Source organism: Rousettus aegyptiacus, unplaced genomic scaffold, assembly GCF_014176215.1.
Source record: "Rousettus aegyptiacus isolate mRouAeg1 unplaced genomic scaffold, mRouAeg1.p scaffold_m13_p_1, whole genome shotgun sequence".
In the NCBI taxonomy this organism is placed as follows: Eukaryota; Metazoa; Chordata; class Mammalia; order Chiroptera; family Pteropodidae; genus Rousettus; species Rousettus aegyptiacus.
The window spans coordinates 108,095,390-108,115,630 of NW_023416284.1; the positions used below are offsets into that span (position 1 = coordinate 108,095,390).

At 35.6% G+C, this 20,241-nt stretch overlaps 1 protein-coding gene across 8 annotated transcripts in view; it reads left to right on the top strand.

Moving 5' to 3' along the window:
* LOC107515265 (muscular LMNA interacting protein) overlaps positions 1–20,241 on the top strand; it is a 210,903-nt gene that overhangs the window by 76,455 nt on the left and 114,207 nt on the right. For 2 of the 8 annotated variants that reach the window (XM_016153880.2, XM_036218894.1), the window contains exon 1: positions 15,785–17,737. The exons of the other annotated variants lie outside the window; for them this stretch is intronic. In XM_016153880.2, the coding sequence (XP_016009366.2) occupies positions 17,693–17,737 (45 nt within the window). In that variant the 5' untranslated portion in view covers positions 15,785–17,692. Of the gene's footprint in view, positions 1–15,784; positions 17,738–20,241 lie in introns of those variants that run through there. 8 annotated transcript variants of the gene reach the window in all.

Consider the following 20,241-nt stretch of genomic DNA (forward strand, 5'->3'; position numbering starts at 1 on the left):
GCCATTTCTGCAAATGAAGCAGTGTTTCATCTGGAGCTTCCAGATTGAAACAGAACCAAAATGTCTGAGTACTTTTGGCTGGATTTTTCTACAGACAGGTAGTTGCCATCTCAATGAAAATTGTAGCATATTAGCCTAGTACCAGCATCTACTGTACCCTTCAAGTGAAAACAAAAACTGGAAAGTTTTGCCCTTTTTACATATCTTGGTACATTAGATTCATTTTAATATCATGCCACATTTGATGGGCTACAGAATATCTTTTTTGGTCTTGGTTCATTTACATGTAGGCAAATAGTACCATGAAAATCAGACAGTTTTTACAAAACTTATTTATTTATCATATTTTTCCAATCGAAATATATTTAATGTAGGTATAATGACATTACATCTGTAATGTAGCAGGTATAATTACTATTAATATACTAATAGTGTTATAATAATGATATAAATAGCATAATAATATAATTCATACTGTAATAGAACAGAATTCATAATAAAATAATAATAGAATGGTTATAAACAGTTTCTCAACAACTGTAAAATTTTGAGATGCTAAGAAGATTTGTAAGAATTACAATTCAATTGACTTTCCATCACCTCAGTGTATGATTTAGTTGGTTTTATTGCTGTGAGAACGATTATAGTTATTGAATCTTAAAGCTGCACAAAGCTCTCATATCATCTGGTCCAATGACTTTGAAATTTGCGAACCACAAATCCAGTGTTTACACTGTTCATATAAATCTGAAAGAGTCTCTGAAATAGTTCTTATTCAGATATTTTCTATTAAATTCAAATATATTTCATTCTATTCCTTTTTTCTAATTCATTAAAACAAATGCTGGACAGGACTCACTTATGGTCATAACTTGTGCTTTGAAAAACACTTATCTAGTCTGGGTTAAATAACTCATTAGCCGCTAAAGCAAGTGTTCTTTTAAAAATATATATGGAATTTCAGATTCAAGTCATTTAGCATTTGGCCTTTACAAAATGATGTATGGCTAATTCAGAAAGACTTCAAACTGCTGTGATGAAAATTGGGAGGCGAGATATACCCACTGCCACTGCACATGCACATACGCACTTGCTAATCTCTGTTACTGATCCTGTGACACACCAGACCCAAGAAACCTGAGTCATGTTGTTGGCTTTTAGTTCCCTTCATACCTTTGGCATGGTTGTGGGAGAAACAAGAAATTCTTGAGTTTGGCTATTTACAACTCTGAGCCTCGAAGAACCCACGTGGACAGCATAGCATGAGGAATCTCAGGAGCAGGTGCCAGGCGAGCTGCCTGCTCTGCCCCAGGCTACCAGCACAGTGTGTGACTTTGAGCAAGTCATTTAACATTCTGTACCTTAGTTTTTCTAATCTGGAACATGGGGATAATGATACCTCACCACCATTCCTCATAGACTTTTTGGGAGGATCCAATGAGAGAAAATAATGAAAGCTTCTGATAGACTGCAATGATACATACATAAAGAGTATTTTTTTAAAAAAAAAATTCCTACTTGTCAAAATTTAGATATACTTTTTCCTTTAATTTTTAAAAATAGGCATGGAAATGATTATATATGATATTGTTTTTTTGTTTTTTATCTGAAGACATTAGTAAAATCAAAGTTTGGGTGTGCTCTTTATATTTTTTCATACATATTAAAATAAATGAAAACTATTAAAATGTTTATACATGTATCTCCTAAAATCATCTTGAATAACAGCCAAGGGTACATGTGTCACATTCTGGATGTAGTGGCAAAGGACAGATGGTTGTTGGGTGATGGTTAGTCCTAGATGCTAACTCTGCCCTCTGTCTGCTCCCTGTATGACTGTGGACAAATTACTCAACTTCTGACAGGCTTGCTTTCCTAATTGGAGAGCTTAGGATGCTCCTGATGACCTCACAGTGTTGTACATATATTTGTGAGATAATGTAGGGACTGGTAAACTAGTGCTAGTAGTCCACACCTAGTCCACTGTCTGAATTTTGTAAACATAGTTGAATGGGAACACCAGCAAGCCCATTTATTTACATATTTTCTGTGACTGTTTTTACCGTACAGTGGCAGAGTTGAGTAGTTATGACAGAGACTGTATGATCTCCCAAACCTAAAATATTTACCGTCTGGCCCTTTGTAGGACAAGTTTGCCAATTGCTGAGAATTATCTGATAATAAATATGTAGCACTTACCATTTCTGGCAGGTGGTAAATACCCAAAGAAGAGCAGCGATTTTTATTAGATAGTGGTAATGGAGATTAAGGCAACATGAATTATGATAAAAATGGTGATGATAATGATAACAGATGATGATGTTAATAGTGATGATGATGATGACAATAAATCTTTTTTTTTGGCTAACAGCTTTAAATCCTTTTACCTAATTATAGAAACCACTCCTCATATTACCCAGATAGCTAACAAAGTTTTTTCTTTTCTCCTGGTATCAACATTAATTTTCAGGAAAGGATCTGAAACCTGGTAAAAGAGTAAAGCTCTGGATGTTTAAGGCTTAACCAGCAGGAGTAGGGAGGTATTTTGAGGGCAAATCCAGACCTGCTCCTTATTCATTTTTGTAAAAAATTACCACTAATCTCTTCATACTTATTTTTTCATGAGGGATTTTAGTTTTTTCCTAAAATCACATGGTCATTGTGTACAGAGACCTTCACCTCTGTAGTGCTCTGTGACGGGTTTACCTTGTCTGGACCTTTATCTATCTATCTATCTATCTATCTATCTATCTATCTATCTATCTATCTATCCATCCATCCATCGATCTATCATCTATTTGCTATATCTATGGCTAAATAAATGTAACCCATTCTTATCACCCGTACACCCCAAATGTGTCTCAAAGTAAACGAGACTCACTTACAAACTTACCATCTGTTCTTTCTCCCAGTTATAAATTCACAAATAGGATCTGTTCCTCCCTTTAAAGCAGTTTCCCTAGCAACTAAACCACCTTAAAAGATCAGAGCAGTTTGTTACTTTTGAAGTTTGACTTTCTGACAAGGCCTTCTGGCTCAAGGGGATGAAGAAAAAAACATCTAAACACAAACATTTCAAAAACACTCAAGTAGTGAATTACAAATGGAAACCACGCTAGGTGACTTTTTTTTTGTAGATCGTGTGTCATTCCCTATTACCAACCTCCCCAACTAAACAGCGAAGATAGTGATCTCTTGAAATAGCTATCTTTGTAACAGAGAACAGATGGGAGTAATTCTTAAAGTGGCTAAATCACTCTAAAGATATATTCTGGGAAGCAGTGAGTAGGGGACGATATAGAAAGATTTGCAGCAGGCAGCCAAACAAGGCAGACTCACCTTGTGATTGTTCAATCTTGTTTATCTCTAAGCTAAAATAAAAGTATCCATCACAACTCAGATACATTATGGGAACACAGATATTGCTTTCTCTATTCATAAAGGGCCAAGAGAGAAAGAAGATGGGTCTCAGGTAATCCTCAAACTGGCTTTTCATTTATTACTATTATTACTATTATTAGTTAGCCCTGATGCCTTTTCCCTCTGCTGCTGTCTTATTCATCAATGACCAGAGTCAGAACTTTATTCAAGTCTGGGTTTACTTACCCTCCACAATCCTATTTCAGCTCCTCCTCTTACACAGTGCAGTTGGGAGTGGATAGAATGATTGTGGTAGGAAAGAAGAGTGGGGTAACTCAACAAAAAAGTTGCCTGCTTTCTTTAAACATTTCCTACTCACTCCTTAACAAAGGGGAGGGAGAAGTTTATGGGACCTCTAGGAATTTATAAGACTCTGCAGAGATCACCAAATGAGGTTAGAGTGAAAAAGAGTTGAAACATATGAGAGAAGAGGGGAAACAACACCGGCGGAGGCTTAATTGAAGTGTTCTAGTAATGAATTTACATTCATGATCTCAAGATGAATGGCAAATTTTCTTCCCTGGCAGATTTTCCTCAAGAGCACAGTGTTCCTCATAGGAAGCAAGTCAAATGGGCAGCTCTCCCCAGTTTGCGCATACTTCCAATGGATTTTGTCTGGATGCCCCGGCAGCATCTAGCATGGTGATAGGAATTAATTGGAGTTAAGTGAAAAAGGCACATTCTACAAAATTAGGGACTTAAATCTTTTGCAAAGTCATTGCAGGTTCCAGGAAGCAGGAGGAAAATGCTTTGAAAGAATTTTTCTTATAAAGAAACTTTTGATACCTTAATTTTAGATAATTTTGTTTATCTCAGGAACTTTTCATAAATTATATTTCTTCGGCTAGGCATAGACTAAGTTTTAATGAAGTATTCTGTAAGTATTTATCAAACACCTATTGTAGGTTTAATACTAAAATTGGTGTTTTGGGGAGAGACACAGATAATGGAGCAATCTGAGCTACAACAAATTGGGAAACTATAAAGAAACTGGCCTGGCTAAAAGGATGTTAGACTCAAAGGTGTGGTGCCCAGATGCCTTGTTGAAGAAGGTCTTGCTTCTGAGCTGCAAGAAGTGTAGCTGGCAAACAGCCTCCAACTGTCGTCTCCTTCAGGGTCTGCCTCATCTGCAGAGAGATGCTTTGCTGAGGTCATACCTTCCCAGGACAGCCCGCCTTAGTTGAAGTCTTGGCCACTTGGGCTAGATATGATAATACTCACTTTTGAACTCCCTGCCCAATTATCCTGGCTCTGTAGAGTCTGTGTCAAAATTCAACCTCTCCTTCTACCCAACCCTGCTTCTGCCCCTTTCTTCTCAAGTGTTTTTCCCTTGTCCATAACTAACATCCTAAAGTTTGTGGTGGGATATATTTCTGGAGAATTCAACCTACACCACCTGGTTATTAATTATCTTACAAATAATTCAAGATACAAGACTACCTTATGGGGGTAATTGATGATGTGGAATAAAATATAAATGTTACAACATTCAGATGAGAGGAAGAGAATTGAGCATTTCAGAGATCAGATAAAGGCTCCTGTTAGATCTGAACCTTTTTGGTTGAGCAAATCCAAGATGCTTTAGGGTGAAAATGGAACACAGATAATGGAACAATCTGAGCTACAACAAATTGGGAAACTGTAAAGAAACTGGCCTGGCTGAAATGAAGGGTGCAAGTTAGGGAAGAAATAGAAATTACAATGTTAATTTACTTAAGATTAGATCTGCCCATAGACAAGAGAGAAACCTCACAATAGATGCTTACTTCTCTCTCACATTAAAAACAAGTTCAAGGGTTGTCAGTCCTTACTTTAGGGACCCCTCCTGCCAAATTCATTCACCTTTCTATCATCTTTAGAGTGTAACTTTTATCATAAGGGTCTATTGTGGCTGCTTGAGATCCAGCCATCATATCTAAATTCCAGATAGCAGGATGGAGATAAAGATGGCCATGACATACCATTTTAAGTACACTTATTTCTAATTACATCTCATTGGTCACAACTTAATTGCATGGCCTCACCTTCCAATAAGAGAGGTTGCAGAATAGAATTTTTATACTGGCAAAATACGGACCTGAGAAATTTTAAATTACAATTAAAGACAATATTGCCATATTTTATTTCAAATAATAAAAACAAATAAGACAAATAATAACAAGTGGAGATGAGTTTTTATATATATATATGTGTGTAAAATATCAAAGATTTTGAATGTATTCAATAGGGCATTAATATTAGTAATCATCTGATATATATTTAGTATTTTCCATGTACCAGGCACTATGTCAAATACTTTACATCAGTTGTATTGTTTAATTAAGCCTATGAGATAGGTTTTCTAAATGATCTATTACCGATGAGGAAATGGAGATTTTGAGAAATTAAGAAAATTGATCATGGTCATGCACCTTGTAAACTGTAGAGTCAAGACTGAAACACACATTTGTCAAACTCCCCAATTCATCTACTTGTTGTATGGTGCTTTTATTAGAGTCATCAAAAGAAGCTTCAAAGAGGAGAAACTGGGGCTTGGGAGAGGGGGCAAAAGTGGAGGTGTAGTGGTAGAGCCAGCGAGCTCTCAGGAGCGTCTAAATCATGAAAGAAGAGGATAACTATCACGGAGGAGAGAACACAGGCAAGGGCAGAGGAAGTGCTATGTGCTGAATCTCTGGGATCTTTCTCTCAGAGGAGAAGGAGATAAGAGGAGGAGTTACTGGGGAAGAGCCAGGCAAGGAGAGTTCAGAGAAGACAAGGGGAAAGACTTTCTTAATGAGGAAAATAGCCAACAAATGTCATTAACAGAGAGGTTCAGGAAAAGAGTCAGTTATATGTGCAGCTAAGAGGTCATTCAATGATTATTTTTAAAAGTGTTGGAAGTGGGCTATTGGAATGAATAGAGGAAGGTCAGAAACAATGGATGAACTATTAAAATACATATGGTCATTCTATTAATAATAGCTGGTAATAACTGTTAACATTTATTTAATTCTTACTCTATGCCCTATACGGTTCCCAGAGCTTATGTGTACTAATTCATATAACCACAATCCTATGAATCTTATTATTCTTGGTTTACAGAAAAAATAATTAAGGCAGTGAAAGGTTTAGTAATCCATCTAAAGTCACACAGCTTTTAAGTGGCAGAGTTGGGATTCAAACACAGCAATCTGGCTGCTGAGCTCATGGTTAGCAGTCTAGAAAAGCCAAAAGTTTCTTTAGAAAGTAATGAATTGGTAATAGCTCACAGATTAATTTTTCTGAGTTAAAAATCTCATGTATGTTTTCATAAATGTTAAAAGCACTTAGTGATTATTTCTTCTTTCCCTAAAACACTATTTTGAACAGGGATTCATTTTATTTATTTTTTCCTATGTCAGTTTTTAAGGGAAAAATATTTTAGGAATAATTTAAGAAAAATTTGAAATACTAAGGGAAGATATATTGTGTTTTTACTAGTAAGCTTATTGAGAGAATTGAAATGACACATTATGGACCTTAGCAAATGTCTCCAGAAAGAAAGAGGTCATTCTGTCCTTACAGCAAAACATTTAATAACTATGAACTGGAACAATGATATTTTTGTGTCTCAAATTCCTTTATGCCTACAGACTGCTCAAATGAATGTCATTAGAACCTCTAGAACTTATTTTTTCAAAGTTTGAAGGCTCAGCCATCTCCTACACAGTCACATGTTGATTTGAAAAAATATATATATATATATACACCTATATATACATAGCTGGACACGATACCATATGGGCAGCATATTGAAATCTAAGACTTACAGATGCCAGCCTGCTCAGCGTCCCTAACCCTTTCCAGGTAACCAGATTTATTAATGTCAATGCATGCTTTCAGAAGACTGAGAAGTAACTCTTAAAATATTTCTACCAGAAATACTATAGTTAGACTTAAGAATAAAATAGTATGGTGATATGCAAAACCAAAGACTCTAGAAAAGTGCTTCTGTTTAGAATTTACTGGTAATTAGAAGAGGCAGATTTGATGGGAATAAGTTTGTCTTTCCATGTAGTCTTATCAATTAACAAAATTGTAAGTGAGAAAAGAGTTTTGTTGTACACAGAGATATATTAAAAAGTCAAAAAATAATATCAAGTTGATCGGAAAAAAAAAAGAAATCAAAACACCAATTTTAAATGAAAGTACTTTGGAGTATATATTAAGTAACAATATTTTTGTGAAATTTAAAAATAATTATGTAACTGGTATTTATTGGTTTTAAACATATACTTAATGTTAGATTGCTAGTTAATTTGGTCAACTAAGTATTACATCATACAGCTACGACAACTTATGTTTGAGAGCTTATCATATGGCAGGCATCATGTTGGGAATGTCCCATATATGGTTTTATTTAATCATCACAAAATCCCTTTGAGTTACATAATCTAGTTTTGTTTTGTTTTTAAATGGAAATGAGGGAGCCATTTTTTTTTTTTTGTAAATGTTTAATAGTCTCTTTATTTTAATCTCTGAGCAAATTTGATAAATAGGTAAAGTGCTCTTTTCAGGTAAGATAGTTGCTATTTCAGTTTTTCTTCACGATGTACTAAATACCTTTAAATGACTATTTTATTAACTTGAAAAATTTCCTTCTTATATCCTGCATGTTACTTCATCACACACTGTGAGGAAAATAAATGAAAATGTTTTCCTCATATTATCTTCTGTATTGCTTCTTAATATCTCTCACCTTTGAAACGGTAGCCATTTCTGACATAGGAAATTTTCTATCATCGAATGTGATTTAGTCAGAGAAGTGCCAGTGGAAGGTTAAATTGCAGTAGCACCTACTGACTTACCACTAAAGTGAGTCCTGGGGAGAAAAGCTTTGTGTTTTATCTTCTATTTCTTTACATTTAACCCATAGCACCTTTGTATCTTACCCGTTATTTTCTCTAGGGGAGGCATATACAATAATTCATTCGACAAATGTACATTTAGTATCTCCTAAATGTTAAGCACCAGGGATGCAGTAGTGGTGATTAAAAAAAAAAAAAAAAAACATCATTAATTTCTATCTTCATGGAAGACTGACTTCACGACAGCACTGGTCCCAGGACACCTCCCATCCTGGGGGAATACATTGGCATAATGTAGCCATCAATTAGTTTCTCCCTGGGTAAAAATTACTAAGTGTCAAATCTAAATTCAAATGGAACAACTATCCCCATGTAATTTGATTCACCTGCAACTCTTTACCCACTCAATTAATCTTTTACAAATACATATGCACGTTCATTCAAGAAAATCCTTCAGTCTAAGTGGTGACTGATTTTGGAGAATATGGAACAAATATGAGCTCTATTAACTTGCCATTTGATTGTTGGTTAACTCCTCATGAGTCTGGTTTTTAACAGTTGTCATAGGATTCATAGAAGATCTTGAAGATGATGGTAGACAGGAGTTGAGATCTGCCTTTCTGCTTTGATTTGAACACATTAAGGAGAGAAAAAGGAGGAAACTGCAGGGAAACATGGTAGTATTCTGATACTTATATCAATTACAAATTTTCATTAAACCTCAGACATTTCATCTATCCCGAAAAGAAAGAGAAAATTAATATTTATTATGTGCCTACTATGTGTCAGGCCATACACTGGGGGTCTTTATGTTATCTCATTTAATTTTCACATTCATCCTATGAGATTTAGATGCTTTTATTATGCCCACTTTATAGATGAAGAAACCAAAGCACATAGAATTTAAGAAACTTACATAGTATCATCAGTTAATCATAGGTAGATTGATGATTTGAATGTGATTATGACTCCAAATTGGTTTCCATTATTAGTATAATTGGTTGATGTAAAATATAGGTTAGAGTTCACACATTACTTCAGATGTTTTTGAAGATAAATATTGTTTAATATAATTAAGTACTTATAAACATATTTAGTCATTCAATAACACTTTTCTGTGTGTTGTGTTATCCATATTGAAATTTATGTAGCTCTAGTACTCATACCAATGACAATATAATTGAATTTTTTGGTGATATCTCATTTCTGTTTTAAAGTTATATTGCAAAATAATCTTACATTGCTTTTATAGCTAGAACTAACATAGACATGGTAAGAGACTAACAGGTATGAAAGGTAGAAAAGTGGGAGTATGTAGTTACACTGTGAGAATAAATACTGGCGTCTTGGGGAAAGTGTTCATCAGAGCCCAATTCTCCTGAAGAGGAGCTATACTAAGAACAAAATTCATGCTCTCTACTGCTTGTAATGTACTCTTATCACTTTTCTTATCACTTTTCTATAAACGAGTATTTCTAAAGTAAGTCTGGCAGTCAGCAAATAAGAGTTAACATTAATCTGTGTTCTAGCCAGGCAGACCTGAGTTCAAATCCAATTGCATCATATACTTGTTAAGTAAGTAACTTAATTTCTCTGAGTCTCATTTTTCTTACTTGTTTAATGGACATCATAATTTTTGTGCTGGTTTGTTGTTGAGAAATACAAGAGATGATATAATTGTCAAGAGCAGCATCACTTACAACTCATTAAATGGTATTTGTACATACTATATGTAGGATAAAATCTTGAAATGAGTGAGTGAAGTGTTTGAGGGTGACAGACCATGGCTGCTAAAAGTGGGAGGAGGGATCTAAATCTGAGATGCTTTTTCTATTTTTCTTCATGGACCCCAGCCCCTCACACACCCTTTTCATGCTGATGCCTTCCATACACTCCTAAAACATTCACAGCTTTGACATTCATTGTGGTTTGCTATTTTTATATGTGCTCTATCTTTAAAGTAACAGAATTATACAGTGATTAAATCACTTTTATTACTCGATGGACTCTGACACCATGTTTCTTGAAGACAGAAATCTCTTTTGCTCTCTCTGAGTCTCCCATATAAGTATCATGAATGTGCACAATCTTTCATCTATTTAATGAATATTTATTGACCCCCTACCATGTGATAGACACTACTAGGTGCTGGCGGTGCAGCAGAGTATACAATAGAAATTTCCTATTGTCCTGGTGTTTTTGTTCCAACAGGGAAGCCAGATACTAAAGAATTCACTATATAATCATAGAATTTTAATAGCAACAAATGTTGTGAGGTACAAGGTGCTAAGAGACTGCACAACAGGAGGTTGTATCTAACCCATGGAGTCAGGGAAGGAGTCTTCAGGTAGTGATTTTATAAAGTACATTGTGTGTCAGAAATTGTGTTACTTTCACGATGCAATTAAAATGATTCACATGGAATCTCCAAGTTTCTTAGAACTTAGAAAGGACAGGGTTATTGCAGAGCATCTGAAGCAGGGTATGTAGCATGTCAATCATTCACGTAGCTCCATGTTTTAAAAGATAACACAATAAGCCCCTCATATCATCCCCACCCCTAACCAATAGCCAATTTCTATTTCTGAGAAAGGAGTTGTAACTATTATTGAACACCTGTATTGTTAAACTTCCTGTATAGAATATTACATCATGCCATTTTAACCTCACAATTGTATTGAGATATCTCAAAATTGCAAACAGGTTGAATACCTCTTGATTTGTCCACAACAGTTACATTTGATGCCTATTGTCCTAAAGTAAAATTACTAATAGTGCCCCCACTCCCTTTCATGCTCAAGAGTGTCTCAGTTTGTTTAATTCTATGATTATAAATAAATGTTGCTTAGAGAGATCAAGAATCTCCCTTGGGTCACATAGCTAATAGGTGGCAGAGGAGAGGTGATACCGCACCAATACTCTCTGACCTAAAGCCCATGTTCCCTTTACTTTATTGCACACACAGCTAGTTTTACTTTTACATTGCTCTCTGTTTTATTCTTCTAATCAAAGTTAGGTAGCTTAAGAGAAAACTGACAAAAACCGACTTTCTGATGTCTGCCTTCCGTTCTTTCAGTTATTCTGCTAAGAGTCATGTCTGTCTATAGGCTATGAATTAAATGATGAATTAAAATAAAATATAGACTATGTTGTAGTAAGCAGTAGACATTTTTTTGATATATATGTCTTTACACTTATATTTAGCCTATTCGTTGTTACACAAGTATGAGAAAGTTCATTTAAAGTGCAATTGCTTCTGAATGTCAAGATGTTACTCCAGTAACAAAACATTGGTTGTTGATCTTTTTTAGGACAATCTACCCTATGTGGAGGAGGTTTATGACTTGCGCTAGTGAACAGAGCCTAAGTGTAAAGAGCTTAGGGCTTTCTAAAATAATCAATGAAACTCTTTTATGTTTGATCCATTTTATAATACTTTTTGAATAAAGTTTTTATCATTGTTGAAATTGAGTAATACAGATAAAATACTTATCTGTAGAATATAATGAAGGCTTTTTGAGGGCATTCTTCATATATAAATATATCTGAAACAGAAAATAGCATACTATGACTCCCTCTGTTATATAAAATAACAATGCATATCACTCATCTTGTATTGGAAATAAATATTACTTTGTCATGTTCTTTTATGAAATAACATAATCTCTAAAGATGCTAGTATCATTCTGTCCACTTAATAAAATTTTATGTATTATATTCTAGGTCCAAATTTGTTCCTCTTATGATGTATGTAGAAGTGATTCACCATGGAATCTCTGAGTATATTAAATAATATGCTTTATCCCCAGCTATTCACCCTACACTTTATTAGTATCCCTTTGGATGTGTTTTGAGATCTTCTAGTCAATCCTTCATCTATTTATTCAATTTGTATTCCTGTGCGGCTGAATGTTGTTTGTGAACTGTTGGAACAGTGGATTTATAGTTGGTTGGCCAGGTACATATACCACTTTTATTTCTCTGTTGTTGATTTGCTGTCGTTTCTTGGGGGGCGGGGAGTGGAGGGGAGGGGGGGGGGAGGGGAGGGGAGGGGGAGGGGTGGAAGGGAAGGGAAGGGAAGGGAAGGGAGGGAAGGGACAGGGAAGGGAAGGGTGCAAGGGAAGGGCAGGGCATGTAAGGAAGGGAGGTGTAGGGAGGGAGGGAGGGAGTCGGAGGGAGGTCTGTTAGGGATTTCTTTCGTCGTGTCTTGTATTTACGTTTTTAAGTCGTCCTTATTCCTTCCTTCCCTTCCTTCCTTCCTTCCTTCCTTCTTTCTTTCTTTCTTTCTTTCTTTCTTTCTTTCTTTCTTTCTTTCTTTCTTTCTTTCTTTCTTTCAACTCAGAGAACATCTGCTGATGTCCATCTATCTCATCACACTCTCTTTTCAGGTCAGATCATGAATAGCATTTCATTTAGCAACTTTGTGGAAATTCTTTTTGTTGTTATTGTTTGACCAAAATATCTTCTTTCCATACACTCATCAAGAATCATAGCAGAAAGAACTTCCTATAAACTGCCCAGTTCAGCAGTCCACACTGTGAGTGGGATGATAGTATGCATTAGGCAAGCAAGGGATTCTGTGGCAAAATAATTGTGAGAAATTGTCAGCTGAACCAAGCTTGACTTTAAGATTCCAAAAGGAGGGTATGGAATATATTAATATCTAAATTTATTTGACTACGGAATCTCTCTATCATTATTTATCTTGCAAGGCTGGTATTTTAAAGAAAGCGTATTGGGCAACACTGGTTTAGAGTCTTGTTTTATAAACAAATTGTTCCTGAGAAGTAGAATGATTTACTGAAGACCTCACAGCTATTTGGTGAAAAATCTGAGATCAGAATCTATTTTGTCTCTTCTGACCTAGATGGTTGGACATTACATAGCTTTGAACATCCTGCTGTATCTTGCTGCCTGTATTTGTATGTAAGAGTCATGGGGGGGGGGGGGGCTGACTGCAATTACTCTCATTCTGCTACTTCCTTTAATCCCTATACCCTTAGTTCTTAGCAAGGACTTGTGATCCCTAGCAGTAACCATTCCAATTAAACTGAGAAACTTGAGGAGATCGAGCTGATTCTGTTTTCTTCTGAATGGTCAGTTAAAAGTTTACCAAAATAATTACTTTTTTTCCATTAGAAGCAAAGAAGTGTAAGAAATGCCCACAAAAAAAGAAATCACTGTCAGTCAAGAAGTTCATTGTACAAATATTTATTGAGTGCTTGTGTGTGCCACATACTATTCTATCTGCTGAGATAATAGCAGTGATCAAAAAAATAATCTTTGCCCCCAAAGAGTTTAAAATCCAATAACGAAATCAGGTAGTAAACAAGTGATAGAGGTGATAAATGCTCTGAAGAAAAATAACATGGGCTGAGTGGGTAGAAAGTGCTAGCACAGGGCTAGGATTGGAGCTGCAATTTCAGGTACAGTAGTAAGGGATGTTTTACAGTTAAAGTAATCTTTGAGCAGAAATCTGGGGAAGTGAACGAAAAATAATAAGCTTGGGATAAACATTCCGGGGAGTGGGGTTAGTATTCTCTAGAAAAGCATAAAAATCACTGAGGCTAGAGCTCAAGAGAGGAGAGTAGTAGGGACAAGATCATGTTGGGCTGTTGGCTAGCATAAGGACTTTGACTTATCCTCCAGGTGACAAGGGAAATTGTTGAAGGGTATTGCATGAAGAAATGACATAGAAGCAATCCAGATGAGGCCAATACATCTGTCCTATACAGATGAGGCCAAACTTAGACTGTGATGGAATCTCATGCATTTTTGATGAGATGTCAGAATTCACTTTAAATAGTATATACTTGATTTTGAGTCTATGAATTGGGATAATCCTCATTGTGCTCCCTGGAATCACCTTTACCCTGGAGACAGGGATCCAAACTCCTGATGATTGTCATCTTCAGAGGAATAACACCATTCAGGGCTAAACAGAACGTGTCCCAATGTTGGTCACTAGAAACAGGAACTAAGAGTGCAGAAGCTAAGAGTGAAATCTCCCTGGGACTGGCCCGAGACCATTTCTCCATGCATCCTATAATCAGCATACCACCTTGCACTCTCCTCTACTTCACTCACTACCAGTGTAACTTGTGATGGTATCTCATTCATGGGACTATCAACCACGTTGAGAATAGGATCCAAGTCTTCTTTTCTTGATGTCTCCCAGAGCTTAGAATAGTTCCTGACACTCAAAAGGTGTTTCTGAAGAAAAATAAGTGGGATTTCTTGTACCTTCTTTTACCAAACACAAGGCATAAAGAACAGAGAAATGGACACTTAAATAGCCTTGACAACTGATCTGTTTAATCACATGTTTCTTAGAAAACCTTTGTGTTCTAATCTATTATTTTCTCAAATTTGTTTCCCATGTCAGGAGAAGAGACTATTTGTTCTATATTATTTAATTGAAAAACAATATCCTAAGAGTCTTTTGGCTGGAAGGTATTGCAGTAATATCTGTGTAGTAAAAAGAGTGAAGGATGCCGTTCTTCAGCCATCAGTAATGTTGGATTTTAAAGAGAATTTCAGATTGTTTTTGTCTGTTGCAAACATTGACAAACAATTTTCTTTTGGAAAAAGATTATTCAACAGAATAGTTTGTGTTCTTTTGTGGAACAGAGATCATTAAAGGTCTATGTTTATATAATGCTTCTGGGTCTTGGGCAGACTATAGGTGACCTTCTTACTCATAGGAAAATGGTATTAATTACAAGATTGACTCTTTCCTCCTCTCTTTACTCCCATCCTAAGTAATTGATTTGCTTGTTCTCATCCAAGACTGGGGGCTGTTTTTTTTTTTTTTTTTTTTTCTGATCAGGTATCATTACTTTCTATTCAAATGGGGATGGTTTCTATAGATATTGTCCTAAATACATGTGCTCTTTGAAGCTATACGTAGTTACTAACCAGATGGATGATGCATGCTGTTATAATGCATGACTATTATGTGTTGTTTTAAATAAAAATTCTGACTTCTATCAATATAATAGTCTATAACACCAACAATTATTAATTAATAAAACAAGGGAAATAAATTGATTAGTGAAAAGTTTCTAATTAGACTTAGAATAAAACAACAATATGGATTAATTTATTTGGTTTTCATGTTGTAAATGATTCAAGGAAGAATTTAAGTAGGGCAAAAAATAGGGGCTGAAGTATTTCCTCTTCCAAATTTGATTGTGCCAACATGTATAACTAGTGCTTTATGTTTGAGGAGGGAGTGAGAGGAAGAAAAGATTGGAGGAAGGACAGAATGAGCTATAGGACAAGAACACAGTTGTTTAAAACCATTAGAATAAACTGATGAGTAATTGACAAAGGACCAGACTGTTACTTCCCCTTGGGAAGCCACACACTAGAACTTAAGATGCGTGCTCACTAGGATTTATTAATGTTATCCTTTGATGTTTGAATGTACATATACATGTCATGGTAATTAGATATATAAAATAAATGTTAATATATATAATAGAATTTATATATATTATTTATTCCTATTTCCCACTGAATAAAATCAAAACATCTCAATTCAAGGCTTAACCTGCTTTTCTAGTCTTATTTTCCTTTATTCTCATTTATGTTGCTTACCAAACTGGATAACAATAGTACTAACAGGAGTAACATATATTAAGCATTTGCTGGCATAGAGTTAAGGTTTTACATGCTGAATTTTAATTGTTATCCTCAGAACCCTTTAAATAAGCACTGTTCTTGTCCGCACTTCACAGGTGATGGAACGGAGCCTTCGGGAGGTTCAGTAACTTCCCCTACGTCCCACAACCAGTGTACAATCTTGCTTTAGGGTTCCATTCTTTATAACTATACCTGCTGCTTACTGCAGTTCTGATAGGTGCCTTCGCTCAAGCTTTTCTCTCTGCTTCAAATAAATGCTATTCTTTCCCACCTTTATAGCTCCCTATTTCCCCATCCTTCTAAATTCAGCCCAAATGCCACATATACCAGGTGGCTGCGATCTCACCATGCTCTAAAAATTCCTCTAAGTCTTTACTACTCGAAGTGTCACAGACCAACAACAGAAGGTCATCAAATGGGAGCTGATTGACAATGCAGAATCCAAGGCTCATTCTAGATGTCCTCAATCAGAAACTGCATTTTAACAGGATTTCTGGGCAGTTTATGTGCAAAGTTTGAGAATTGCAGTATGGGACGTTTTCTTTTCTTTTTTCTTTCTCCTTGTTTTGCTTTGTATCCCTGTTATTTGTATACCTGTTCTATATTCTCAATGGACTGTAAGCTCTTTGAGGGCTGGGATATTTTATTCTCTTTTGAGTATATGGAATATACTCATAAATATATAGCATAGACCAGGCCACATAATTTGTTTAGTGATATAACAGTACTTATATTAAAAAATTTAGATCATATTATAGGTCGAAAAGTACTGTGTTATTTGGAATGTTTTTTTTTCCAATGTGCTAGCAAAATCACTTGACAATTATTTTACTTGTAATATTTCTACAAATTTAGGCTTCCGATAACATTGAAAATGTTAAGATCCATAATCTAGGTCCTTGAAATAAAACCTTCATTCTTTCCTGTACTCTTTTGTCTATAACCAGCTCTTGGGGCACAACATCTTTCATTGCCAAAGTACAAATATAGATATTGCAGATTTGGAGAGAAAAAATCAATACTTAGAAAATAGAAATACAGAAAGCTGAAGACTCCAATCAATTTCATGTGTGAGGTTTTGAGGTTTGTCTGCATTCAGGACACTCACTGTCTTCTAGGAACCTTGGAATGGAATTTTGTTTTGACAAACGTTTGATTTCAAGCTTTAATTTATGGCTGACTTAGTTAATAGCAAAACTCCAGTTATTGCAGATGCTCCTATATCATTGCTTGCTATTTATATGCCAAGGACCGATAATTAAAGTTATTGATTTTTTGAAATGATCACTGTGTGCTTTCTAGTTCTTTATTTAGACACAGTGTTTGCATATATTTGTACCTCTGAATGTTCTCAGTGTAACCAACTGATCACTGAGATTGGCATATTCTCGGTCCCTTCAATCAGCTTCTTGTTGCTGCACAATCTGGCTTCTCTCTTCTTTTTGAAGAATACATAATTAGAATACATGCATGAAAAGAGGGCAAACACAATAGGTGGCTTTTTTTTTTTTCACTTTTGCTGGTTCCATTTCAGTAGTCAATATAACCTCTTATGAAGTTGCAAATCTAAAAATTGTCTAAACATGAAACTTCTTTGGAGCCAACAAAATTTTTCAATTCAGGGAGGATTGCACTTTCCCTCTTTTTAGAATTCTTTTTTATCTGCGTGAGTGAGTGTGTGTTGTTCCAGTGAGAGGCTCCCTTCCCACCTCATTGGTTTGCTCACTCCCTTATGTGATGAATCAATGCTCCCAGAATAGGGGCTTCTTTCTGAGTGACTGCGGGGAACTTACTTCCAAATGAGCTCGTGCATCTTAACAGGGAGCATTCAGACCACACCCCAGGTAAAAGGAGGTCTTTCCTTAATGCTTTCAAGAACTTTTAAAGGCTGTGCACTGTGGTGTTTGCTGCAAGAGGGCTTGAGGGAGAGCTGCTTGGGTGTAGATAAATTTGGCTGTGTATTCAAATGAAATGTTATCTATAGTTACTGTAAAGGCAGAACTGCTTACTGGGCAACCAAAGAAAATGCTCAGGACTGCCCTTGGCGTAGTGTTAATGCTGAGACATCCTGTAATGTCTCTTCTCAACAGCAAGCTAGTGGCCATCTGTGAGTGTGGGTGTCAATGTTGGAAGGAGAAATTTAAGGGAATTAGAAGAAAGGAAGGCATCACAGCCTGAAACTGAGCAATGGAGCAGTTAGCCTGTGCGGCGTGGGGGAAGACAATTTCTTAAATTATTATTTGGATGTCTGGTGAGAAGGTGACAGTCTCAGAGATTTTGAGAGCTTGAAACCTTATTTAGAAAAAGGTTTTAATTCTTTCAGCTCTAATTTCTATTATTAAAATAGTTTCCCAAGGATAGGAACTAAGATGTGATTTTAAGCAGCATTGACGACTGAAGGTGTTAATTGGCATTCAATAAATGCAATGGTATTAACGTGCATCTGTCTCTGCTTTGTGTGGAAAATGATATTTCATCACCATAGCGATTAATTTCTGGGCTCCAATGGAACTTGGTCACAGTATGCAGTAAATAGCATTTTTTTTTTTTCCCTGAAGAAAGGATTCAGCAGTCTACTGCTAATGCATGGCTCTTCATCTAAATGTTGCATAGTGTAGCTGGTATAATTTCAAATCTTTTTCCAAACAAAGTTCTGTTCAAAAAATTCTGTGCATACTTGGTAAGATAAGAGGATGGTAGGTAAAGGCAGAGAACAGAGCCCCATGGGAACATTATACTCCCAGCTTAAAAGCGAGTACTAAACCATTGCTCTTTTTTGTGGTTGCTCTTCTGAAGTTATGTCTGTGGACAGGAATTTATCCCTGATCTTGTTCTCAATAATACCCTAGGGAGATGAATGAGTCTTTAGTCCTATTAGACTTTCTATTTTTATGTTATTCTTGAATGACACATATTGGTTCAACTAAAATAAAAAATTGTTCTATGCTGATGAAGAAATTTTATGTAGGATATGGATGTTTCTATAAGAAAATATAGTAATAAAGTAGAAGAAAATAATTTTACTTCTCAGTGGCTTTCATTGTTAACATGTGTTTATGTTTAGATATTCCTTCGAGGGCATTGTTATAAAGGCACACCTTATGCATCGAAGCATGTTTTCATTCACACGAGTGGAGACCTATCTGTACTTTATAGAAATTTGAGTAGCATTGAATTATGTAAATTTTGCAAGGCTTTTGGAGAAGTAAATTTTTTATCATTTTATATACTTTGGAAGGCAAAGTCACTTACTGTTAATAATGATTATCTAGATTTTATAACAATGGAATGCTTATACTGAAGTCTTTGATACATTATTATTTAAATTTAATTTGGATGGAACCTAAGACTGACCTATAGTCATCCATGTGGGGGGTGAGGGCAGGCCTATGGAATCTGGGGATAAAGTCACAATGTCACCTTTTCTTTGACTCCTAAAAGACTATCTTTATTTCTACCCAAATGAAAGTCCATGATGAATTATCTGAACTACCTACCCTCAGTGATTCCCTTGCTAAAACCACTCTCCATCCATCATGATATTAATGAGATTAGTTAGATAAAGAAACCTTCCTAGAAAATAATCCATTAGGAAGTATGTTGTATTACGTATTGCTGATAAAACTAGTGGGATTCCAAAATCTCACAAAGAATCTAATGTTCCTTCTTATGAAGGAAAGCATTGATTTATTATATTCTGATGATAAGCTGAAACCTAGGAATTGTGACATGACTGCAATCAGGGGATAATGACAAATATCTTCCAAGGCAAAAATATATATATTTTAAAAAATCGGTTCGGAAGGGTTTGTGTATTTTATGCCTCCTAAAGAATATATATCGTTTCATAGATTTTTAAATTTTTTAGTTATGTCAGAAAGATATACCCTATAATAAGTGGTTCAGGGTTAGTTCATTAAGCCTATCACTTGGGTAAAATCTCCTAAAGGAAATCTAGTTGCCTTTGATTTCATGATCACAAAGAAAGTATTCAATCAATAACATAATGTCCCAGGTAGCCTGTTCCAGGTATCCCCTGACCCCACACTCACACTGAACTATCATGCTATGCCATTCTCTTCAGCCCAATCTTGATTTCATTTTCATAAGGGCAAAGCTGTTAACATTCTTGTCTTATAATTCTTTGACCTTCACAATCTCAGTGTCCTTCCTGCTTTTTCATCTCAGATATGCAGTCTCAAGGCTAAAGTCTAGACCTTATAATCACATCAAATTACTGTATTTGTAGATATTAAACTCTCACAATCATACTATGACCCCAAGCCATTCTCCCAGACACTTACCATTCTGTCAAATCTATTTTAGAGCCACAGAGACTTCCAGTCCC